The sequence below is a fragment of the Schistocerca gregaria genome, chromosome 6 (assembly GCF_023897955.1).
Source record: "Schistocerca gregaria isolate iqSchGreg1 chromosome 6, iqSchGreg1.2, whole genome shotgun sequence".
NCBI classification, from domain to species: Eukaryota; Metazoa; Arthropoda; class Insecta; order Orthoptera; family Acrididae; genus Schistocerca; species Schistocerca gregaria.
Genome location: NC_064925.1, coordinates 128,842,354 through 128,868,619, shown reverse-complemented (window position 1 = coordinate 128,868,619; position 26,266 = coordinate 128,842,354). Strand labels below are relative to the sequence as shown.

Here is a 26,266-nt window from a genome sequence, read left to right as displayed (position 1 = left end):
TCCTAGGCAAATATACAGCTACCGTACGTGAAGCGTGCAAACGAAAGTGTACAAACGACCCCCTAAGGAGTCAAAGTTTCATTCCAGAGTGTAGATACAGTTAGCGAGAGACGATGGACCACAGGAATGGCCTTCTGAGGATAACCCAATGACGCATTGTCATCATTAGTCAGGCGGGGTGCTTGTTCTATCACACTGAGCAAGCACTGTGCCCAGACTGTCCTTGTCAGATAGTACTATGTATATATGAGCGGCGCCAGCAGCTCAGAACTGTACAGTAGTGTTAAAACTTGGAGCCATGGCGGACGCGAAGGCGACTGCTTCGGTCGCCTCCCAGTTTCTCGCTGCTTTCGTCGGTAAGTGGTATGGCAGGGACTCCGTGTGCCTGTCTCTTATACGATCGTCAATGTTCTCAGATGGCCGAGTCGACACGTTATAAGTATTAGGTTGATGCATATGTTAGAAGTGTCTTTGTTTTGCATTTCGATATTCCGGTTGCTACGGTTTATATATCGACTGTCATTTTTTATTTGTAATTCACTATTTGCTAATTGAATTTACACTAATGGCCATTAAAATTGCTACACTACGAAGATGACGTGCTACAGACGCGAAATGTAACCGACAGGAAGGAAATACTGTGATATGCAAATGATTAGCTTTTCAGAGCATTCACACAAGGCTGGCGTCGCTGGCGACACCTACAACGTGCTGACATGAGGAAAATTTCCAACGTATTTCTCATGCACAAACAGCAGTTGACCGGCGTTGGTTGGTGAAACGTTGTGATGCCTCGTGTAAGGAGGAGAAATGCGTACCATCACGTTTCGGACTTTAAGGTCGGATTGTAGCCTATCGCGATTGCGATTTATCGTATCGCGACATTGCTGCTTCCGTTGGTCGAGATCCAATGACTGTTAGCAGAATATGGAATCGATGGGTTCAGCAGGGTAATACGAAACGCCATGCTGGATCCCAACGGCCTGGTACCACTAGCAGTCGAGATGAGAGGCAGCTTATCTGCATGGCTGTAACGGATCGTGCAGCCTCATCTCGATCTCTGAGTCAACAGATGGGGACGTTTGCAAGACAACAACCATCTGCACGAACAGTTCGACGACGTTTGCAGCAGCATGGACTTTCATCTCGGAGACCGTGGCTGCGGTTACCCTTGACGCTGCATCACAGACAGGAGCGCCTGCGATGGTGTACTCAACGACGAACCTGGGTGCTCGAATGGCAAAACGTCATTTTTTCGGATGAATCCACGGTCTGCTTACAGCATCGTGATGGTCGCATCCGTGTTTGGCGACATCGCTGTGAACGCACATTGGAAGCGTGTATTCGTCATCGCCATACTTGCGTATCACCCGACGTGATGCTATGGAGTGCCATTGGTTACACGTCTCGGTCACCTCTTGTTCACATGGACATACTTTGAACAGTGGACGTTACATTTCACATGTGTCAAGACCCGTGGCTCTTCCCTTCATTCAATCCCTGCGAAACCCTACATTTCAGCAGGATAATGCACTACCGTATTTTGCCGGTCCTGTACGGGCCTTTCTGGATACAGAAAATGTTCGACTGCTGCCCCGGCAAGCACATTCTCCAGATCTCTCACCAATTGAAAACGTCTGGTCAATAGTGGCCGAGCAACTGGCTCGTCACAATACGCCAGTCACTACTCTTCATGAACTGTGGTATCGTGTTGAAGCTGCATGGGCAGCTGTACCTGTACTCGCCATCCAAGCTCTGTTTGGCTCAAGGCCCAGGCGTATCAAGGCCGTTACTATGGATGAGGTTGTTGTTCTGGGTACTGATTTCTCAGGATCTATGCACCCAAATTCCGTAAAAATGTAATTACATGCCAGTTCTAGTATAATATATTTGTCCAATAAATATCCGTTTATCATCTGCATTTCTGCTTGGCGTAGCAATTTTAATGGCCAGTATTGTACATATTGTCATTTCCTCATTCGAAAATAGTGAGTGGAGCTATGCACGCTAGAAAATGTAGTGCCAAGTATATCTGGACATTTCCGACGTAATCTTGTGTTTGAGTTCAGGAGAGGGTGATAGCAGCGAAGGCAGCCAGAAACATTTTCACTGTGAATGGTGTTAATTCCATTGGAAAGAGGACCACAAAAAAATGATTTTCTCGTTGTAAGGAGGATCGTTTTGACATTACTGATTCTCCAAGTTCAGGAAGATCTTCAGGGTTTCATGCAGATTGTTTAAGCGAAATAGTCCACAGTTGTTCCACGTCAGTGTGCTCGATAGCTGTCAAAAGTGATGATTCCACTATAGTGCGTAATTTGCATGCAATGGAGAAGCTTCAAAAATCGGATGTATGAGTACCCCATAGTAGAAGCCAGGCTTTCCCAACTTTTTCAGCTGGCGGACCCCTTCTTCAGTCGAAAATCCATGGCGGACCCCTAGTCAGTCAAGAGCACAGTAACTTTAAATTTCAGAGTGAAATCCATGGTAAATGAAAGCTTCTTAATGTAAGTGTCATGTTCCCAATGACCTCTCCCCCCAGGGATCAATTGTCTTTAGTTTAGAGATGAATAAAAACAACTTGAAGGTGAAAAATCGACATATGAAATAGGTAGTGCACTCACAAAGCAAGCTTAACTTTAATGATGCCTGGGACCACATACGTGCCAGCGAGCGCTGTGATTGGTCGACAAAGCTAACTTCACGCATGCGTGAAAGGTTTCAGCGCATCTAGCGCCGTGAGCCGGCGCACAAACGACCCCCATATTGTTGCGAAACAGTCGATCAGAGAAGTCGCATTCTCTAGCACTAAACTGTGTATACGTTCTCACTTAGGAAACGCAAAGGCTGCTTGGGAATACGACCTGAAGTTAAAGTACACATGTTCTTCACACGAAAAAAACAAATAGTGATGAATTTGATTGTCACATATTTATACAATAATTTTACTCATTATTTTATACGATTTGGTGAAAGGTGGCCGCGGACCCCCAAGAAAGAGACGGCGGACCCCTAAGGGGTCCGCGGACAACCCGTTGGGAGGCCCTGCTCTAAACCAAAAATCACAAAAAGCAGGAGGTGTCTTTTTTTTCCATATCTACTTGGTAGTAATCAATTGGCTCGTGCACGAACTGACCATTCCTTTCCTGAATGGTTACTGGTAACGGGAAATGGCGTCTTTATGCTAACGCAATAAAAAGGGAAGGATGGTTGAGCGAAAACAAAGCAGCAGTTCTGCGGAAGGGAGAGCTGCGCGGATCCACAAAAGGTAATGTTATGCATCTGGTGGAACAGTGACGTTGTGGTGTACTACGAATTGCTTCCTCGAGGTGTAACCATCACTGCTGACATTTAGTGTTAGCAATTGAGACGTCTTCGCAAGCCAACAACAACAAACACGAAGGCTGCTTGAGCTGAAACTACTCCCCGATAACGATGATGATGATGATGATGATGATGTTTGGATTGTGGGGCACTCAACTGCGCGGTTATCAGCGCCCGTACAATTTCCCAACCTTTTCTCAGTCCCATCTTGCCACTTGCATGAACGATGATGAAATGATGAGGACAACACAAACACCCAGTCATCTCGAGGCAGGTGAAAATCCCTGAACCCGTCGGGAATCGAACCCGGGACCCCGTGCTCGGGAAGCGAGAACGCGACCACGGGACAACGATCTATGGACTCACCGATAACGACCGCCTATATTCCGCTAGACTGACAAAAGCACAATACAGGAGTTTAGTTTGTAATTCATTCCGCATGCACCTTATTCATCTGATCTTGCAACCTCAGATTTTCACGTTTTCCGCTTTCTATCGAACAACTTTCAAGGAACTTCCTTTCCGCATGAAAATGCGCTCCGAACATGGCTCGACGAGTTCTACATGTACATCTACATCTACATGGATACTCTGCAAATCACATTTAAGTACCTGGCATACCTGGCAGAGGGTTCATCAAACCACGTTCACAGTTCTCTGTTATTCCGATCTCGTATAGCGCGCGGAAAGAAAGAACACCTATATCTTTCCGTACGAGCTCTGATTTCCCTTATTTTTTCGTGGTGATCATTCCTCCCTATGTAGGTCAGTGTGAACAAAATATTATCTCATTCGGAGGAGAAAGTTGGTGATTGGAATTTCACGAGAAGATTCCGTAGCAACGAAAAACGCCTTTCTTTTAACGATTTCTATCCCAAATCCTGTATCATTTCTCTGGCACTCTCTCACATATTTCGGGATAATACGAAACGTGCTGCCTTTGTTTGAACTTTTTCGATATACTCCGTCAGTCCTTTCTGGTAAGGATCCCACACAACGCAGCAGTATTCTAAAAGAGAACCGATAAGCGCAGTGTATGCTGTCTCCTTAGTAGGTCTGTTACATTTTCTAAGTGTCCTGCCAATAAAACGCATTCTTTGTTTACTCTTTCCCACAACATTTTCTATGTGTTCCTTCCAATTTAAGTTTTTCGTAATTGTAATGCCTAGGTATTTAGTTGAATTTACAGCTTTTAGATTAGACTGATTTATCATTTAACCGAAGTTTAATGAGTTCCTTTTGGCACTCATGTGGGTGACCTCACACTTTTCGCTATAAGCACGCAATTTCAATACGAGCCGCTTGTGTGATACAGTGTCAAAAGCCTTCCGGTAATCCAGAAATACGGAAAGGTCTGAAATCCCTTGTCAATAGCTCTCAACATTTCATGTAAATAAAGAACTAGTTGTGTTTCACAGTAACGATGTTTTCTAAACCCATGTTGACTGTGTGTCAATGGACAGTTTCCTTCGAGGTAATTCATAATGTTGGAATACAATATATGTTCCAAAATCCTGCTACATATCGAAGTTAACGATATGGGACAGTAATTTAGTGGTTTACTCATACTACCTTTCTTGAATATTGGTGTGACCTGTGCAACTTTCCAGTCTTTGGGTACGGATCTTTCGTCGAGCCAACCGTAGTATATGATTGTTAAGTATGGAGCTAATGCATCAGGATACTTCGAGAGGAACCTAACCGGTATTCAGTCTGGGCCAGAAGACTTGCTTTTATTAAGTGATTTAAATTGCTTCACTACTCCGAGGATATTTACTTCTACGTTACTCATGTTAGCAGTTGCTCTTCATTGGAATTCTGGATTATTTACTTCGTCTTCTATCGTGAAGGCGTTTCGGAAGACTGTGTTTTTAACTCGGCTTTTGCAGCACTGTCTTCGACAGTATCTCCATTGCTATCGCGCAGAGAAGGCATTGATTGTTTCTTGCCGCTAACATACTTCACATACGACCAGAATCGCTTTGGATTTTCTGCCAGGTTTCGAGACAACGTTTCATTCTGGAAACTGTTATAGGAATCTCGCATTGAAGTCCGCCCTAAATTTGGAGCTTCTGTAAAAGATCGCCAATCTTGGGGATTTTGTGTCTGTTTAAATTTGGCATGTTTATTTCGTTGTTTCTGCAACAGTGTTCTACCACGTTTTGTGTACCAAGGAGGATCAGCTTAGTCGTGTGTTAATTTATTTGGTATAAATCTCTCAATTCCTGCCGATAGTATTTCTTTGAATTTAAGCCACATCTAGTCTACAATTACACTCCTGGAAATTGAAATAAGAACACCGTGAATTCATTGTCCCAGGAAGGGGAAACTTTATTGACACATTCCTGGGGTCAGATACATCACATGATCACACTGACAGAACCACAGGCACATAGACACAGGCAACAGAGCATGCACAATGTCGGCACTAGTACAGTGTATATCCACCTTTCGCAGCAATGCAGGCTGCTATTCTCCCATGGAGACGATCGCAGACATGCTGGATGTAGTCCTGGGGAACGGCTTGCCATGCCATTTCCACCTGGCGCCTCAGTTGGACCAGCGTTCGTGCTGGACGTGCAGACCGCGTGAGACGACGCTTCATCCAGTCCCAAACATGCTCAATGGGGGACAGATCCGGAGATCTTGCTAGCCAGGGTAGTTCAGTTACACCTTCTAGAGCACGTTGGGTGGCACGGGATACATGCGGACGTGCATTGTCCTGTTGGAACAGCAAGTTCCCTTGCCGGTCTAGGAATGGTAGAACGATGGGTTCGATGACGGTTTGGATGTACCGTGCACTATTCAGTGTCCCCTCGACGATCACCAGGGGTGTACGGCCAGTGTAGGAGATCGCTCCCCACACCATGATGCCGGGTGTTGGCCCTGTGTGCCTCGGTCGTATGCAGTCCTGATTGTGGCGCTCACCTGCACGGCGCCAAACACGCATACGATCATCATTGGCACCAAGGCAGAAGCGACTCTCATCGCTGAAGACGACACGTCTCCATTCGTCCCTCCATTCACGCCTGTCGCGACGCCACTGGAGGCGGGCTGTACGATGTTGGGGCGTGAGCGGAAGACGGCCTAACGGTGGGTGGGACCGTAGCCCAGCTTCATGGAGACGGTTGCGAATGGTCCTCGCCGGTACCCCAGGAGCAACAGTGTCCCTAATTTGCTGGGAAGTGGCGGTGCGGTCCCCTACGGCACTGCGTAGGATCCTACGGTCTTGGCGTGAATCCGTGCGTCGCTGCGGTCCGGTCCCAGGTCGACGGGCACGTGCACCTTCCGCCGACCACTGGCGACGACATCGATATACTGTGGAGACCTCACGCCCCACGTGTTGAGCAATTCGGCGGTACGTCCACCCGGTCTCCCGCATGCCCACTATACGCCCTCGCCCAAAGTACGTCAACTGCACATACGGTTCACGTCCATGCTGTCGCGGCATGCTACCAGTGTTAAAGACTGCGATGGAGCTCCGTATACCACGGCAAACTGGCTGACACTGACGGCGGCGGTGCACAAATGCTGCGCAGCTAGCGCCATTTGACGGCCAACACCGCGGTTCCTGGTGTGTCCGCTGTGCCGTGCGTGTGATCATTGCTTGTACAGCCCTCTCGCAGTGTCCGGAGCAAGTATGGTGGGTCTGACACACTGATGTCAATGTGTTCTTTTTTCCATTTCCAGGAGTGTATATTATTAATTTGGAATGAGTGGAGATTGTCTCTTCGGAAGGCGTCAAGTGAATTTTTATCAGCTTTTTTGAATAGTTTTCTAATTAATGTAATGGAAGGATTGATTTAAGGCAAGAGAGGAAATGGAAGACCTGGACTGCAGTACTCCAGACAGATCAGAGAAGTTGTGGGAGCAGGTACATACGGGAAAATGAAGTGACTAGCAAAGAACAGAATGAAGAAGAAGAAATGCTTCCAACCAATTTTTATGTTGGGAAATAAGAAATATATCATAATGAATAGTGAAGAATCACACGGATGGAATTATCGATGTTGTTGTTGTTGCGGTCTTCAGTCCTGAGACTGGTTTGATGCAGCTCTCCTATCTACTCTATCCTGTGCAAGCTTCTTCATCTCCAAGTACCTACTACAAACTACATCCTTCTGAATCTGCTTAGTGTATTCATATCTTGGTCTCCCTCTACGATTTTTACCCTCCATGCTGCCCTCCAATACTAAATTGGTGATCCCTTGATGCCTCAGAAAATGTCCTACCAACCGATCCCTTCTTCTGGTCAAGTTGCGCGACAAACTCCTCCTCTCCCCAATCCTATTCAGTACTTCCTCATTAGTTATGTGATACATACACCTAATCTTCAGCGTTCTTCTGTAGCACCACATTTCGAAAGCTTCTATTCTCTTCTTCTCCAAACTACTTATCATCTATGTTTCACTTCCATACATGGCTACACTCCACACAAATACTTTCAGAAATGACTTCGTGACACTTAAATCTATAGAACTTTCTCTTCTTCATAAACACTTTCCTTGCCATTGCCAGTCTACATTTTATATCCTCTCTACTTCGACCATCATCAGTTATTTTTCTTCCCAAATAGCAAAACTCCTTTACTACTGTAAGTGTCTCATTTCCTAATCTAATTCCCTCAGCATCACCCGACTTAATTCGACTACACACCATTATCCTCGTTTTGCTTTTGTTGATGTTCATCTTATATCCTCCTTTCAAGACACTGTCCATTCCATTCAACTGCTCTTCCAAGTCCTGTGCTGTCTCTGACAGAATTACAATGTCATCGGCCAACCTCAAAGTTTTTATTTCTTCTCCGTGGATTTTAATTCCTACTCCGAATTTTTCTTTTGTTTCCTTTACTGCTTGCTCAACATACAGATTGAATAACATCGGGGAGAGGCTACAACCCTGTCTTACTCCCTTCCTAACAACTGATTCCCTTTCATGTCCCTCTACTATTATAGCTGCCATCTGGTTTCTGTACAAATTGTAAATAGCCTTTCACTCCCTGTATTTTACCCCTGCCACCTTTAGAATTTGAAAGAGAGCATTCCAGTCAACATTGTCAAAAGCTTTCTTCAAATCTAGAAATGCTAGAAACGTAGGTTTGCCTTTCCTTAATCTTTCTTCTGAGATAAGTCTTAAGGTCAGTATTGCCTCATGTGTTCCAGTACTTCTACGGAATCCAAACTGATCTTCCCCGAGGTCGGCTTCTACTAGTTTTTCCATTCGTCTGTAAAGAATTCGTTTTAGTATTTTGCAGCTGTGGCTTATTAAACTGATTGTTCGGTAATTTTCACACCTGTCAACACCTGCTTTCTTTGGGATTGGAATTATTATATTCCTCTTGAAGTCTGAGGGTATTTCGCCTGTTTCATACATCTTGCTCACCAGATGGTAGAGTTTTGTCAGGACTGGCTCTCCCAAGGCCGGCAGTAGTTCCAATGGGATGTTGTCTACTTCGGGGGCCTTGTTTCGACTCAGGTATTTCAGTGCTCTGTCAAACTCTTCAAAACGCAAAACAGTTCCAGTGAATATGGGTCCACAAACGAAGCGGTTGCTGGACAAATTTGAGTGTGTGAATTCGGACCGCTGCTGACTTCAGTACGAAATATTGTCATTTTGCAACGTACATATATTTGGAATGTAAACTTTTCGATTAAAAGCCAATCTTATTGGGGTCAAATTTATCCATGCCCCATGTATAGGGGAATGTGGTAGACATATGACTGCATAGAGGCGTACTTTGCTGCACTGTAAGGCGACGTCTAATACAACAATACAGTCCGAGATGAACAGGTCGAGGTGAGCCTGCACGTCGCCTCTAAGAGCACCTGATCTCCAAACTCTGGTATTTTATGTTTGTGTTCATCTAAAAAGTAAAATGCTTAGCATTCCCGCTGATTCATTGGAAGGGGAAGTGAATTTTAGACTTGTGCAAAAATACAAGGTGATTCCGAGATTTTTTTAAAATAATTTGTATCTCACTGCACAAAACAAACATAATGACACATCCATGTCGAGAACACGAAGAGCACCACCTTTATCAGGTGCTAGAGTACAGTAAATTGTAACATGTAACGTACTGAAGCAGTTATGTATTTCGTGCTCAGACGGGTCATGGCTGGTATTTTAGTCTAATCTAGAAGTTTATATTTCACATACATTTGAGACACTCGCTATGAATGCTTAGAGTCGTAGGCACACGAAAGTGATAAGTAAGAGGAATATGCGTAGCTTTCATGTTTATCAAGTCGTTATTTGCAGTTCTAATATTGTTAATAATTTTCGACAACTGCGAAACGGAGAATTCGAAGAACACTTTTACCAGACGTATGGCGAAGAATCCAAAGGACACATGTTTTTCGCTAACTACACTCATTAATAAATACTGTGATACTTAAGTTCACGCAACCATAAAGTCGATCACGAAAGCTTCAAGTTTTGAACATGGCTGCGTGGTCAGCGACTGTTTACAAAATTAAATTAAAGCAATAACAGACCTCGGTCGCAAAAAAGATGTCTTTTGACCTAGGTTTCGGCACTTCTATAAGTGCCTTCATCAGGAGTAAAACACTCAAATTGATCTAAGACGTAAGTACAAAGTACAGGAAAAAATTTTTTGCTTAGCGTAAGTACTGACTAGCAGTACAAAAAAGAAACAGTATTTACATGTCGCGCACAGTGTAAAATAAATATCAAGCGATAAAGCTTTAGTCACAAAATTCTATTTCAAATATTTTGTGGCTAAAGCTTTATCACTTGATATTTATTTTATACGTGGCATGTAAGTACTATTTCTTTTTTGTACTGCTAGTTGGTACTTACACTTAAGATTTTTTTTCTATTATTTTGTACTTATGTTACAAGCCAATTTGAGTGTTTTACTTCTGATGAAGGCACCCACAGTAATGCCGAAACCTAGGTCAAAAGACTTCTTTTTTGCGACCGAGGGCTGTAATTGCTTTAATTTTATTCAAATCACGAAAGGTTTTATTTGATTTGCTTGGGAATCAATGCTGTTTCCTTACATTACTGTGATAGTTTTTATGTACAACGTCTTTGTAATAGCTATTCTAAAAGGATCTGCTTCCACGATAATAGAAGAAATATTTCCATGTTATTTTATGGAAATTATTTGGAGTCGTATTTACCCCAGTGATGAACGATAACTAAATCTGCTTAGTTACAAAAAACTGTACAGCTTGATTACCGAATTTCTGTAAAATTATTATGATATTCTTGATGTATGTACGTTGAAATCAGTGACCTTACGTATCAGACATTTACACCACTGGTAACGTGCTCCTAAAATAACGAAAACCCGTTTTCAATTTTTTTTCGACGGTTATATGCAGTCATAGAAGCAAAGGCGTACATAACATAACTTCTATAAATAAAATTATAATCTTTCTAGTACATGTTGGGATATAGCTCTTTCTTATGTTAAATACCTCAGCAATATTAATGTATTCAATGTAGAATGCTTCCGTTTTAGATACATGAAAATGACCTAAATCCGAAATTGTACAATTGTATATCAAACAGACAAAATGACAGTTGGCGGCATCACAAAATCATTTGCAAACTTCATTGCAGCTGCAGACCCTTTCGTAATGAATATTGTAGAACCACTGATGAACAATTTTGGCTCTTATTATGCATTCCTTTTATGTTTTTGAATATTGTCCTTCATCATCTAAAATTTTTGAACAAGTTATTCAGTTTTTACATTTTCCGAGATTTTCTGTAGCTGAAGGGGTGTTGCAAAGATACTGTATTTGTGCTTCAGTATTTGTTCAATTAAAAAGCTACATTTCACCGCTGTTCTATGCTACCTTAGATGCTTTTTATTTACATTTTACTTAACTTTTTACCCACCTGTATTCTAATGTGAAGATAATAGATATAAGGTATCACACAAATAGTCGTACTGTTTCGTAACTGAAACCGGTCGCCTTATTCTTCGATGCACTTATGAAATTAACTCTTCTGGAAATCGATTGCTGAAACATCTGTCTCAAAGACTGGAGTCAAAAAATTACCTTTTAATTGAATTCACTAACATGGGAAGTATGAAATGCAACTTGTCTAATTTCTTTAAGATCCATCAGAATACCCATCAGAATCCTATTGAACAATTAATCCCTATTTTGCCAACATTGGAGTTCTTGTCAACCTCACCCCGAAACAGTCATCCTCTATGTTGCACAGTTTCGATGTACTCCTTTAGCATTTCGACTGTTTGTATACGTTGTTTTCAGTCTGAATATGGCGGTTAAAGCTTTTACTTACATCCGCTGATTTAGGTTTAATTTTGTGTGATAGCACCAGTTTTTTCCTATGGCCAATTCTTTTTTTCTCATACACTGATAAGTCAAAACATTGTGATCATTACTCACCACGACGTGGTAATAAAAGTAGGTAAGCGAAGCAGACACGGACGGGGTATCATCCTAGCAAAATGGAAATCCATTGAGACAAGGGACTTTGACAAAGGGCAGATTATTATTACGCAGAGTCTGTGAATGAATATCTCGCTCGAATGGTCGAATGTTAACGTGCTACCGTCGTGAGCATCTATGGATATGGGTAGCAGGACAGTGGTAACAACAGTAAGTAAGCGAAGCAGGCAAGGACGGGATATCATCCTAGCGAATGGTGAAAACCACTGAGATAAGCGACTTTAACAAAGGGCAGATTATTATTACGCAGAGCCTGTGAATGTATATCTCGCTCGAATGGTCGAATGTCACGTGCTACCGTCGTGAGCATCTATGGGTACGGGTAGAAGGACAATGAAAGTACCGCTAGGCGCTAAATGGTTGGATGTCCATGGCTCTTCACAGAACGTGGGGTTCGGGGGCTTGTCTACTCAGTAAAGTAAGATGGATAGTGATCTGTGCCATCTCTGCCGAAACAGCACAATGCTGATGCACGCACAAGTGTTCCGGAGCACACCGTTCGTCGTACATTGTTGAACATGGAGCTCCGCAGCGGACCACCCCTACGTGTTCACATGTTGACCTAAGGACAACGTCAACTACGATTGCAGTGGCACAGGATCATCGGGATTCAATGGAAACGTGTTGCTCTTCGGGTGGATGAAAGTTTTGCTCCATTAGGTCGATGGTTGTCTCCACAGACGGCGTCATTGAGGTGAACGGCTGCTCGAAACGTTCTGTGTGCCACGGACGCAGGTTGTCTCGCGTCCGTCGGCCGTCGTAATTTAACATATTATTCTTATTATTTTTATTTTGATTGTTGCCGACTTACGTGATGGGCCTTAATAAAAATGATATTTCATTCAATTTTGATTGACGGTTAAATGCTTTTGTGAAGTTCTCCTTTTTAACAATATTAATCTTAAATTAATTGCTACGTATTTTTTCTGTTCTCCGTTAACCATTGTATTGTACTCAGAGTCCTGGCCCTGGCTCTCGGCTATGGTACTGAAAATAAGAATCTTATAGCTACGTATTTTCTTCAACTTCGTGCGGCTGTGGAGAAAAATGAATATTATGTTAATAGCGGGCGATTATTTCGCTTCCGCTAAATTTTACAAGTTAATATCGTCAAGTAATGGCGTCGTTGGCTGCATCGGCCTCAGCGATTGTTGAACCGTAAATTACTCGAATGCACGTTAATTTAAGGAAGGTAGACATGAAATCGGGATCACCTCTTACAAATTAAAAGTGAACAATGATATTAAATCAATATATCATCTGCTTAATGTATACAAATATGCTCACATTTGACAGATGTCCGTCTACACGCAATCAAGACAAGAGAAGAAGTGAAGACGACTGCAAAATTAACAAAAGAGCGTATCTTGTCGTCGCTTTACATCATTTTGTTATATTTCTTTGCACTCGAAACTTACACAGAGTAATTATTATTTTACGGGTATATATGGGTAGATCACATAACTAATGAGGAAGTATGGAATAGGATTGGGGAGAAGAGAAGTATGTGGCACAACTTGACCAGAAGAAGGGATCGGGTGGTAGGACATGTTCTGAGGCACCAAGGGATCACCAATTTAGTATTGGAGGGCAGCGTAGAGGGTAAAAATCGTAGAGGGAGACCAAGAGATGATTACACTAAGCAGGTTCAGAAGGATGTGGGTTGCAGTGGGTTCTGGGAGATGACGAAGCTTGCACAGGATAGAGTAGCATGGAGAGCTGCATCAAACCAGTCTCAGGACTGAAGACCACAACAATATATATATATATATATATATATATATATATATATATATATATATATATATATATATATTCAATCGTTTTTTTAAGTCTTTTCGTAATATAGCACTGGGGACGCTATAGCTGGTGGGAGCATTATTATGCTATGAGAGATTTCTCCTGCACTTGCATGGCACCTGCGGTAGTAATCGAAGACACGCTGCCAGCTGTCAACCACCAACATCCCTTCATGCTTAATGAATTCCCCGATGGCGATGTCATCTTTCAGTATTATAATTGACCGTGCCTCGGAGGCGTAACCGTGCTTCAGTGGCTTGAGGAGCGTTATGGTGAACTCACGTTGATGTCTCAGCCACCAAATTCGCCTGATGTAAATCCTGTGGAATCTGTGTCGCTATCGCGCACTATCAGCGGCCCGTTATTTACGTGAATTACACGACCTGTGCGTAGACATCTAACGCCACATACCTCTACAAACCTACAAACAAACTGTCGGATCCGTGATACGTAGAATCAGTGCTGTATTTCGTTACGAAGACGGACAAACGAGCTATTAAGCATGTAGTCATAACGTTTTAGCACATCAGTGTATATTCTGAATGAGCAGCTTTATGTTTTTATTTCTAACCTTCCTGTCTCCTATTCACCACTTATTTTCTCTTTTCCAGCAAGGTGGAGTATTTCCTGAATTTGCTGTAGCCTTCTCTATTTTAATTACTTTATTAAATTACAATTACAATTTTGTGCACTAGCTAAAGTTGAGGGAATTACACGTGGACTCCCAACATGAATTTATTACTTTGTTCTTGGTTCTCACAACAATTGAGTATCGTATAGAAGCAACGATAGATGGCGTAAATGATTTTCTTGCACAAGATGGACTCAAAAGAAAAAGGCTCTTCTCAAAATACATTGTCGGAAAAAAATTGTACCGCCAAAAAATAATTAATGTAATGTAATGACATAGCCGCCAGAATGTTGAATGCAAACATGCAAAAATTCATGCATTGAATTGTAGAGAGGCCGGATGTGAGTTCGTAGGATGGAGTTCCATGGCTGTTGTACTTGGTCGGTCAATACACAAACGATTAATGCTAATTTTTGATGACGCTGGAGCTGTCGTCCGATGATGTCCCATTTGTACTCGACTGGAGGCAGATATGGTGATTGAGCTGGACAAGGCGACATGTAGATACTATGTAGATAATGTTAATTACAACAGTATGTGGGCGAGTGTTATCCTGGTGGGAAACACACCCTGGACTGCTGTTCATGAATGGCAGTACAATAGGTCGAATCACGAGACTGGCGAACAAATTTGAAGTGGCACAAGCTGCGACATTGTCACGAATAAAATAGTGACTCGTATATGCAATAAGTTTCCTTTAATTTACGTCTATGGTCATAAACGTTTTGTTAACAGATTACCAGTTTCGTTCTATAATGACCATCATCAGATCTGCAACAAAAACTGGGAAAAAACATAAATACATTCGCAGATTGTCTATATCTTAAAAACAGTAAATAGACCATAATGAAAATTACTACTGACACAGAAATGCGTTTGTGCGCTTTAAGTATGAAGAGGCATACCTGTTTTATAAAAACAAAATCCTAATGTACTGCAGCCAGAGTGACATGGGAAAAAACATAAATACATTCGCAGATTGTCTACAGCTTAAAAACAGCAAATATACCATAATGAAAAGTACTACTGACATATATATGCGTTTGTGCCCTTTAAGTATGAAGAGGCCTACCTATTTTATCAAAACAAAGTCCTAATGTACTGCAGCCAGAGTGGCATCGTCAAATGTTAAATGCAAAATCAGCACCTGCATCCTCAAATATATATAAATAACATCATATGCACAAGTCATATTGTCATTATCACTACTGTTCGAAACAAGTTGCCGAACAAAAAATTGGTTCAAATGGCTCTGAGCGCTGTGGGACTTAACTTCTGAGGTCATCAGTCCCCTAGAACTTAGAACTACTTAAACCTAACTAACCTACAGACATCACACACATCCATGACCCAGGTGGATTCGAACCTGCGACCGTAGCAGTCGCGCAGTTCCAGACTGCAACTCCTAGAACCGCTCGGCCACCCCGGCCGTCAATCTGCCGTGCAGTAGCCACAAGACGTTTGTGTTGTAAGTGCACAGATGTCGCTAATTTAGGCATATATTAGTTTTCAATGATTAATTGAACAGCGTAAAATAAAGGGGGATACAATAGCTGAATTCTGTAAAGAACTTATAACGTATAAGAAGCAATATGATAATAAAAAGCTATGAAATAGAACACGACAAAAATGAGATTGTTATTTTTTTTATATATATATTATTCCGTGCACAATCAAATGTCATTATCTAGAATATTGGTGCTTGAGCATACGCCAACTACTATCTCTTAACTCTTCCTCTTTCAATCTGACTTTGTTTTTATAAAACAGGTATGCCTCTTCATGCTTAAAGCGCACAAACGCATATAAAGGGTGAGTCACCTAACATTACCGCTGGATATATTTCGTAAACCACATCAAATACTGACGAATCGATTCCACAGACCGAACGTGAGGAGAGGGGCAAGTGTAATTGGTTAATACAAACCATACGAAAATGCAGGGAAGTATGTTTTTCAACACAAACCTACGTTTTTAAATGGAACCCCGTTAGTTTTGTTAGCACATCTGAACATATAAACAAATACGTAATCAGTGCCGTTTGTTGGATTGTAAAATGTTAATTACATCTGGAGGTATTGTAACCTAAAGTTGACGCTTGAGTACCACTCGTCCGCTGTTAGATCGTGTGTATCAGAGAGCACCGAATTACGTAGGGATCCAAAGGGAACGGTGATGGACCTTAGGTACAGAAGAGACTGGAACAGCACATTACGTCCACATGCTAACACCTTTTTATTGGTCTTTTTCACTGACGCACGTGTATATTACCATGAGGGGTGAGGTACACGTACACACGTGATTTCCGTTTTCGATTTCGGAGTGGAATAGAGTGTGTCCCGACATGTCAGGCCAATAGATGTTCAATATCGTGGCCATCATTTACTGCACACAATTGCAATCTCTGGCGTAATGAATGTCGTACGCGCCGCAGTACATCTGGTGTAATGTCGCCGCAGGCTGCCACAATACGTTGTTTCATATCCTCTGGGGTTGTAGGCACATCACGATATACATTCTCCTTTAACGTACCCCACAGAAGGATGTACAGATATGTAAGATCAGGAGAACGGACTGGCCAATTTATGCGTCCTCCACGTCCTATGAAACGCCCGTCGAACATCCTGTCAAGGGTCAGCCTAGTGTTAATTGCGAAATGTGCAGGTGCACCATGATGCTGATACCACATACGTCGACGCGTTTCCAGTGGGACATCTTCGAGCAACGTTGGCAGATGATTCTGTAGACACGCGATGTATGTTGCAGCTGTTTGGGATCCTGCAATGAAGTGAGGACCAATGAGGTGGTCGCCAATGATTCCGCGCAGTCCACGGTCGCTGTAGCTCTACCTATCTGAGCCAGCGAGGATTGTCCACGGACCAGTAATGCATGTTCCGTAGATTCACTGCCCCGTGGTTTGTGATACCGCTGCATCGGTAAACAGGTAGAACTGCAACGCATTCTCTGTTAATGCCCATTGACAGAATTGCACTCAATGATTAAAGTCATCACCATGTAATTGCTGATGTAGCGACACATGAAACGGGTGAAAGCGGTAACGATGCAGTATGCGCATGACACTACTTTGACTCAGTCCACCGGCTCTCGCAATGTCCCGTGTACTCATGTGTGGGTCCATGGCAACAGCAGCTAACACACCAACTGCACCCGCTTCTCTTGTGATGGGCCTGTTACGGACCCGTTTGCGTGCTACGACCATACCTGTTGCATGCAGTTGGCGGTAGATTTTTTGCAATGTGCGGCACGTTGGATGCTCTCCGTCCGGGTACCATTCTGCATACACGCTGCGGGCTTCAGCTGCATTTCGTCGCCACTCGCCATAGATGAGTATCATCTTCTCCTTTTCAGAGTTCGAATACACCATGGTCACAGTTCCTACAACACTACTCCATAACAGACCTCTGGTAACACGGCGTACTACATACAGTTGGTCAGCGTGCGGAGACGAATGCACAATAACAATAGCAGCAAGCGCTACATGCGGACACTGCGACAGCTAGACCAAACCACAACAGTGCACTACAGCCACACTCTTAAACACGGTCGTCATCGTAAACATGTCCCTGCAGATGCTGCTCGCCGACCGTGGCCCGTGTCTGTTACAACACGCAACTGAACGTCGGAGATTTCAAGCGTCAACTTTAGGTTACAATATCTCCGGATGTAATTAACATTTTACAGTGCAACAAACGGCACTGATGACGTATTCGTTTATATGTCCAGATGTGCTAAAAAAACAAACGTAGGTTTGTGTTAAAAAACATACTTCCGTGCATTTTTATATGGTTTGTAGTAAACAATTACTCTAGCCCCTCTCCTCATAGTGATGACCATAGATGTTAAGTCCCATAGTGCTCAGAGCCATTTTTTGAACTTGCTCCAACGGCGGGGTAAGGAGGTGTCCTTCTGCTGGGTGCCTGGTCATGTAGGAATATGGGGCAATGAACCGGCCGATCGGGCTGCCAAGGAAGGCTGTAGAGAGCAGCATTTTGTCCTGTGTACTGTTCCCTTGCAGTGTGGCATTTCTGCACTCCACAAGAAGTGCATGGAGTTGTGGGAGGAAGAATGGCTGGCGATGACCGCCAATAAATTGCGGTTGGTGAAGTCAACAACTCGGCAATGGCGTTCCTCCTGCCGGTAGCTCAGGCGTCGATGAAGTGACCCTCACGCGTCTTTGGATTGGGCACTGTCCTCTCACACATAGCTTTCTATTATGGCGGGAGGATCCCCCGTTTTATGATTCTTGTGGTGTGCACATCTCTGTCCGGCACATTTTAACAGACTGCATTTTATACCGTGATGCAAGGGCAGAAGCACTAGTTGATGGGGATCTGGCCTGCGTTTTAGCTAATGATGAGACGTGTGTGTCTAGGGTTTTAAAGTTTTGTGATGTGTCTGGACTCTGGCCTAAAGGCTGGAGGTTTTACTGTATTGCACAGTGGCTGGCTCCTACCTTTTTTCCTTGAGGTCAGCCAGCCACTTCCATCTGCTATACTGTTTTAGCTCCCTCTACCACTTTCTTCTTGTGTTTTCCATGTCTTGCTGCTGACGGCATGCTTCGTCGGTGTGGGTAGGCGCATATTTTTCCAACCTTGTTGATGTGTTTTACGTTCTGTTTTACCTTACTGTTCTGAGCATTTTCTTGACACCCGTCTCAATCTGTAACTGAGCGGGCGCTGAAGACCTCGCCTTCGTGGGCCCATACAACCCTCTCCATTCATCCATCCATCCACAGTTGCCTTATTGCCGCTTTGGATAGCGCCACCTTGCCATGCACGGTATTCTTTGACCATGGTGTCTCTCCAACAGTTTACATATTGGCTGTTTCGGATATGCTTCCACCCTCGGCACGAAAGCCAACGATCACGCTCTTTTGGACGTCATATAAACCGCTCCGTTACCGCATTACAGCAACGACCACATTGTTTTCCGCGACACGTTTTTATATACCCCCAAATGTTTTTACTTCCACCTGCCGTCCGTGAGCTGTTGGTGACATCGAACACAGGCGGAGGTCACATTAATGTGATTAGAATGTGTAGATAACACCTTCAAATGAGAAAGGTTAATGAATAACTGACACATTGGGAAACCTACCGAAACAAAGTAGTTCTCTTGTTTTATTTTCATTATTCTCAATTCCCTTTCTATTCCGTTCAACTGAAGTTCGAAGTCTTTTGGCAGAGTTAAAACGTCTTCGGAAAATCTTATTTATCCTCCATGAATTCTAATGCAAAACCAAATTTCTCTTCATAGTCTGATTGATGCTTGCCGAAACTTATTATTCGGTGAGAGGACAGCACGAAGTATTCATACTTGCACGCCATGCGGATAGACTGAAATCTATGACGATTTCATTATAAACTCTTCAAAGTGAAAGAAGCTCCAAACCATTTACTTGATGAAACTCAACTATTTCAGAAAGCAGACATGAAGTAAATATATGGGACGAGTTGCATGAATAGAGAAAAAGCTGTTTCTTGAAACGCCTATTATGACCGTACGTCGAAATTCCACGTGACTGGTTCTGTGTGGACAAATCCGATGTTTGGTTGTAGGTTAGTGATGTTTCCTTTTATATCTTGGAAAGTGAACTCAGGCGGTATATGTGTGTAATTTTCGTGTTTATTGATCTGTTACTATATACAATCTCACACACTCTGAATAATGGCAGAGTGTAACTATCACTGTGAGAGCGCAAGCGAGTCCATACATGCAGGTCTGCTAGCTCTTGAAACTTTTGCCATCAAACATTGTAATTACTATTAGCCTGGAGAAAGACGTACGGCCGGCCGCTGTGGCCGAGCGGTTCTAGGCGCTTCAGTCTGATACCACGAGGCTGCTACGGTCGCAGGTTCGAATCCTCCCTCAGGCACTGATGTGTGTGATGTCCTTATGTTAGTCAGATTTAAGTAGTTCTAAGTCTAGGGGACTGATGACTTCAGATATTAACTCCCACAGTGATTAGAGCCATTTGAAACATTTGTGAAAGACGTACGGAAATGTCTAAAGCTATATCTTTGAGAATATTATCGTTACCTACAGTTGGTCTCTGAAAACTGCAAGGCAATCTAGTAAAACTTTATTATCGTTATGATAAAATTTGACATGTAGCAGTACAATCTGTATTATGAAAATCCTTGTTCTGACATTTCAGTATTCTGATAGAGAACAAAAACAGAAATTAATTACTCTTCCTACGAATCACGAAACATCAATTCTCTAGTATGTGACTGCGACTTAAAATAAAAATGTAGGAATGACCGCTCGGGTGTCGTAAATAATAAGACGTACACCATGATGGGCACATTGGGGCTTAATATACATCTGGAAAACGGACTGTGAGACGGTAACTAAATAAAAAAAAGTCTCAGAGCTAAAAATTGTCAACAACTTATAAATCAGAACTCTTACAGTGAGAGAGGGTGCTTGAAACAGCTAACTCTCACATGTAACGCGATCGACCAAGTTTCTTTTACCACTCATTCTTACGGTGGGATGGTTTTGCGTAAAAGAATACGAGAATCGTACAGCCTGTGGTTGTATGTTGTCTCGCTACAACTCTGTAACCAGTAGAATTACACAATAACACAGCCTCATATACGTATATTTAATCTCTTATTGAAGTTCGTCGACAAGAATCAATTTCAATTTAAAAGTGGCATTCAGAAATGTACCACCAGCAACAAAAATATCGTCCGCTATCCAGAACCCTAAGCTTGCATAGGAAGGAGTAAAATATGCAGCCACAAAAACATTTTACCATCTGCCTTGTGAACTGAAGGTGTTGTCAGATCACGAAAGTCTCACAAACTACAGACATTGCTGCAGGACAACTCCTTTTAATCCACAGATGATTTTCTGGGTACTTATATTATGTGAGCATTGGGTTACATTCATCAAATTTTGTCGTAGACCAAGATAGGAAAGAAACATTCAGATATTTAAATGGGTAGCATGTAGCTATATTTTCGCAGAGCACGTTCCTTATTCGAAAATCTGCCGATGACTTCCACATCACATCGATGTGTCGGGAATGTGATCCACAGAACACGCAAAATACAGACTAACTTAGTCATTAGATGACTAAGGCAGTTAATCCAGTCATCGAAATTTCGTACAGAGATAGTTGTACATACAAATCCATAATGCCTACAGAACTTTTTCAGTCGTGATACATGTTGGTCTATAAGAAACGATGGTTATATCTACATCTACATCCATACTCCGCAAACCACCTGACGGTGTGTGGCGGAGGGTACCTTGAATATCTCTATCGGTTCTCCCTTCTATTTCAGTCTCGTATTGTTCGCAAAAAGAAGGACTTTCGGTATGCCTCTGTGTGGGCTCTAATCTCTCTGATTTTATCCTCATGGTCTCTTCGCGATATATACCCGGGAGGGAGCAATATACTGCTTGACTCCTCGGTGAAGGTATGTTCTCGAAACTTCAACAAAAGCCCGTACCGAGCTACTGTCCGTCTCTCCTGCAGAGTCTTCCACTGGAGTTTGTCTGACATCTCAGTAACGATTTCGCGATTGCTAAATGATCCTGCAACGAAGCGCTCTGCTCTCCGTTGGGTCTTCTCTATATCTTCTATCAACCCTATTTGGTACAGATCCCACACTGCTGAGCAGTATTCAAGTAGTGGGCGAACAAGTGTACTGTAGCCTACTTCCTTTGTTTTTGGATTGCATTTCCTTAGGATTCTTCCAATGGATCTCAGTCTGGCATCTGCATTACCGACGATCAACCTTATATGATCATTCCATTTTAAATCACTCCTAATGCGTACTCCCAGATAATTTATGGAGTTAACTGCTTCCAGTTGCTGACCTGCTATTTTGTAGCTGAATGATAAGGGATCTTTCTTTATATGTATTCGCAGCACATTACGCTTGTCTACATTGAGATTCAATTGCCATTCCCTGCACCATGTGTAAATTCGCTGCAGATCCTCCTGCATTTCAGTACAATTTTCCATTGTTACAACCTCTCGATATACCACACCATCATCCGCAAAAAGCCTCAGTGAACTTCCGATGTCATCCACAAAGTCATTTATGTATATTGTGAACAGCAACGGTTCTACGACACTCCCCTGCGGCACACCTGAAATAACTCTTACTTCGGAAGATTTCTCTCCATTGAGAATGACATGCTGCGTTCTGTTATCTAGGAAATCTTCAATCCAATCACACAATTGCTCTTATAGTCCATATGCTGGTTACTTTGTTCATTAAACGACTGTGGGGACTGTATCGAACGCTTTGCGGAAGTCAAGAAACACGGCATCTACCTGGGGACCCGTGTCTATGGCCCTCTGAGTATGGTGGACGAGTAGCGTGAGCTGGGTTTCACACGATCGTCTTTTTCGAAAGCCATGCTGATTCCTACAGAGTAGATTTCTAGTCTCCAGAAAAGTCACTGTACTCGAACATAATACGTGTTCCAAAATTCTACAACTGATCGACGTTAGAGCTATAGATTTATAGTTCTGCACATCTGTTCGACGTCCCTTCTTGAAAATGGGGATGACCTGTGCCCTTTTTGCAATGCTTTGGAATGCTACGCTCTCCTAGAGACCTACGGTTCACCGCTGCAAGAAGGAGGGCAAGTTCCTTCGCGTACTCTGTGTAAAATCGAACTGGTATCCCATCAGGTCCAGCGGCCTTTCCTCTTTTGAGAGATTTTAGTTGTTTCTCTATCCCTCTGTCGTCTATTTCGATATCTGCCATTTTGTCATCTGTGGACAATCTAGAGAAGGAACTACAGTGCAGTCTTCCTCTGTCATTTATCCATACAACGTATGATGTACAATGAATGACGAATTTTCTCTCTTGTTGCAGCGAATCTCATTTCATTGGCCTCTGGGTACGTAGTCGGTTGGAACGCTGTGTCTCTTCCGGTGCTGGAAAGCAATGGGACAGCAGGCATGGAACAGCCACTGGACAGACCCCTCAGTAAAGGCGAGACCTCATGGATGATAACCCTCGTGATCCTCATCTCGGCAACTGGACCTTCACTGTGCAGTCTCCTCAGCCACCGCTGGGGCTTCAAACCAGCTGGATACGTGGCAGGATCTTTGGTGGTCCTGGGAGGAGTCATCGTGGTGCTGGCGCATTCCTTCCCTCTACTGATGTTGGGTCGGGTGGTCACTTGCCTCGGCACGGGCTGCACGGCCGTCGTGTCCACCACATACATCAACGGGGCAGCCGAGGATCACGTGCGGGGGGCGCTGGGCACCTTCTTCGCTCTCATGTTCAACGCTGGTATCCTCGTAGCATATCTCGTTGGCGCCACCTCTTCGTACCGCATAGTCTGTACTGGCTGCTTCGTCATCCCTCTACTGTACCTGATCTGCTTCTTCTTCCTACCCGAATCGCCCCAGTATCTTCTGTCTAGAGGCAGAGAGGACAAAGCCGAGAAGTCACTTCGCTGGTTCCGCAGTGCTGGTCACGACGTCGCCCAAGAGCTGGAACGCCTTCGGGCTGATACGGATGCTCGAAGTCAAGATGACGGGCGCACTCGGATGTCTCTCGCTGAGTTCCTGAGAGACCGCGCCTGTCGCCTGGGCACCGTCACAGCGATCGTGCTCAACCTCAACCAGTCGCTGAACGGCAGCCCAGTAGTCCTCAGCTACGTGGTCCAGATGTTCTCGGAGGCGGAGAACGGCGTTTCGGCTGCATGGTCAGCAGTGGTCGTAGCGGCGCTCCAACTGTTGGCCACTTTCCTGTCATCGGCGCTGGTTGACCGCGCTGGTCGCAGACCGCTGCTGCTGGCTACCAATGCTGGCATGGCCCTCTGCCTCGCTGGCCTCGGCGGGTACTTCTTCGCCAAGGACAGTCAAGTCGACGTTACCGCAGTGTGGTGGCTGCCCGTCGCTGCGATGTCGCTTCTGCTGGTGCTCAACGCTATTGGTATCGGCGCTCTGCTCTACGTGGTCATCAACGAGAGCTTCTCTCCAGAAGCGCTACCCATAGCTGTCTCTATCGGCTTCACAGCGCACACGTTCATCGTGACAGCCGTAATCAAGTCGTATGTTGTCCTGCTAGACTGGTTAGGACTTTATGGCTGTTACTGGTTCTTCGCCACTTGTTGCATCCTCAGCAACGTTTACATATTTCTCTTCTTGCCAGAGACAATGAACAGGCCCATAGCAGACATTATTTCTGAACTTAGTGGGAAGACAAAGAAGAAGGAGAAAAAACTCCAGTGCTCTCCATACGACCGAGTCCCAGTAGCAGATACGAAAACTTAGTTTACAGTGAAGTGTACAAACGAACTCTGAACACTATCAACTACTGGGTGACTCAGATGTCATTTGCCAATTCTACAACATCTGTGGACCCTTAGCAGAATTGACGCATTGTCTTTTTATGAAGAAAATCTGCTATTAATTCTTGTACGAAAAATGTTATTGTTCGTCTAGACTGCATACAATACTGAACTTTTGACCGATTCAGGTTCCTTTGAACCTTCCTGAATATGTTGCCCACAAGAGTAACTCGCCAAAGTCTATAAGCAGATTTGCATGCAACGTCAAATATCGACATACCGTATGGTGTAGATATCTACCGGACCCTGTCCATCCCCGAAGTTTCATAAATATTTAAAACTCCCTCAGATTATTATTCGCTGCTAAGTAAATCAGTAAGCAGCTATAAACAGAGAATTTTGAACCGTGTTGCCTGCTTAGAAAAGGACATCTTATTGTCGCCATAATCGAGTTTGCATATAGGAAGCTGTAATCAAATGAATGTGTGTAAATTGGAACATATAAATCTATACTCATATCCTGAGCTCTAAGTCCGACGCTCATTGCGTTACCAAGAGAACTACCAGAACACACATCGGCTGCCATTCATAAATTCAAATTGTTACAAGATCTATTTTTTTCGTAAACAGAAGCAATGAATTCTCGGCAGAGAAGGAGAAAATCAGTGTTTCAGTTAGAAACTTTGGACGATGGAGAATCTCTTCGAGGTGCTAGTCACACAGTAGCATGAAAGAAACGTGTAAGTTCCGAAAGAATGGTGACAATTTCAACCAGTTCAGCTTTTACTGAACTACCAGCGAAGGGCAGGTATTCTGTTTAGAGTAACGAAATAATGATGCATTTCACAGTTGCAACTTCTCCTGCATAAACACTACAATGCGTACACGTCCTCTCCTTGCGAATGTAATATTGTTTCTTGCTATATCCTCTGTAGCTAAAATAAACGACAATCGAGTCTACACTGTCACATGTGAGTTTTATTACAACCATTGGAAACTGTCTTTAGCTGCTCGAAATACTGAATCGTTTGTTGACATTCAGAATGATTGGGCTTTACAAATGTATTTGATACGAATATTGTGATGAGCTTTTTTAATACGTTATAAAGTGTGTCGGATGACCCGGTCAGCAAATGAACACTCTTTTACCGTCTGTGTGCTATGGGATCATCCTGTTAATATTGTTACAGTGTTCCTTAAATTGATCAGAGCAATTAAATTTTGTGCACCTCGTGTTTTTCTCCATTCGTATCGTGTCAGGTGGGTGATGGTTCAGACGCATTCTGGAGGATTAGGGTTCAAACTCCGTACCATTACCTTGGTCTCAGGTTTTGGGTTCTTTAAGGTTAACTTTAGAACGTTTCTCCTTAAAAGCAAGACCTTGACTGCTTCTGCTTCTCATTCCCGTCAAATCTGACCCTACTCCGTCCGTGACGACGTCGTCGTCGACCAGGTGCTAAACGCCAGTTCCACTTTCCCTCCATGTTGTTGTTGTTGTTGTCGTCGTCTTCAGTCCTGAGACTGGTTTGATGCAGCTCTCCATGCTACTCTATCCTGTGCAAGCTTCTTCATCTCCCAGTATCTACTGCAACCTACATCCTTCTGAATCTGCTTAGTGTATTCATCTCTTGGTCTCCCTCTACGATTTTTATCCTCCACGCTGCCCTCCAATACTAAATTGGTGATCCCTTGATGCCTCAGAACATGTCCTACTAACCTTTCCCTTCTTCTGGTCACGTTGTGCCACATACTTCTC

General features: G+C 43.4%; 1 protein-coding gene across 1 annotated transcript; it reads left to right on the top strand.

The window, feature by feature from the left end:
- The first annotated feature begins 279 nt into the window (after positions 1 to 279).
- On the top strand, positions 280 to 25,398 carry LOC126278582 (facilitated trehalose transporter Tret1-like). Its single transcript, XM_049978792.1, has 2 exons — positions 280 to 356; positions 23,082 to 25,398. Exons 1-2 carry the CDS (start codon positions 299 to 301, stop codon positions 24,491 to 24,493), a joined length of 1,470 nt encoding a protein of 489 aa, XP_049834749.1. The 5' UTR covers positions 280 to 298; the 3' UTR covers positions 24,494 to 25,398.
- The last annotated feature ends 868 nt before the right edge of the window (positions 25,399 to 26,266 follow it).

Excerpts from the sequence above, each read along its gene's own strand:
- LOC126278582 (XM_049978792.1), top strand. The coding sequence starts at position 299 with ATGGCGGACGCGAAGGCGACTGCTTCGGTCGCCTCCCAGTTTCTCGCT. Across the intron at positions 357-23,081 it reads GTTTCTCGCTGCTTTCGTCG|CGAATCTCATTTCATTGGCC; the intron begins GTAAGTGGTATG and ends CTCTTGTTGCAG.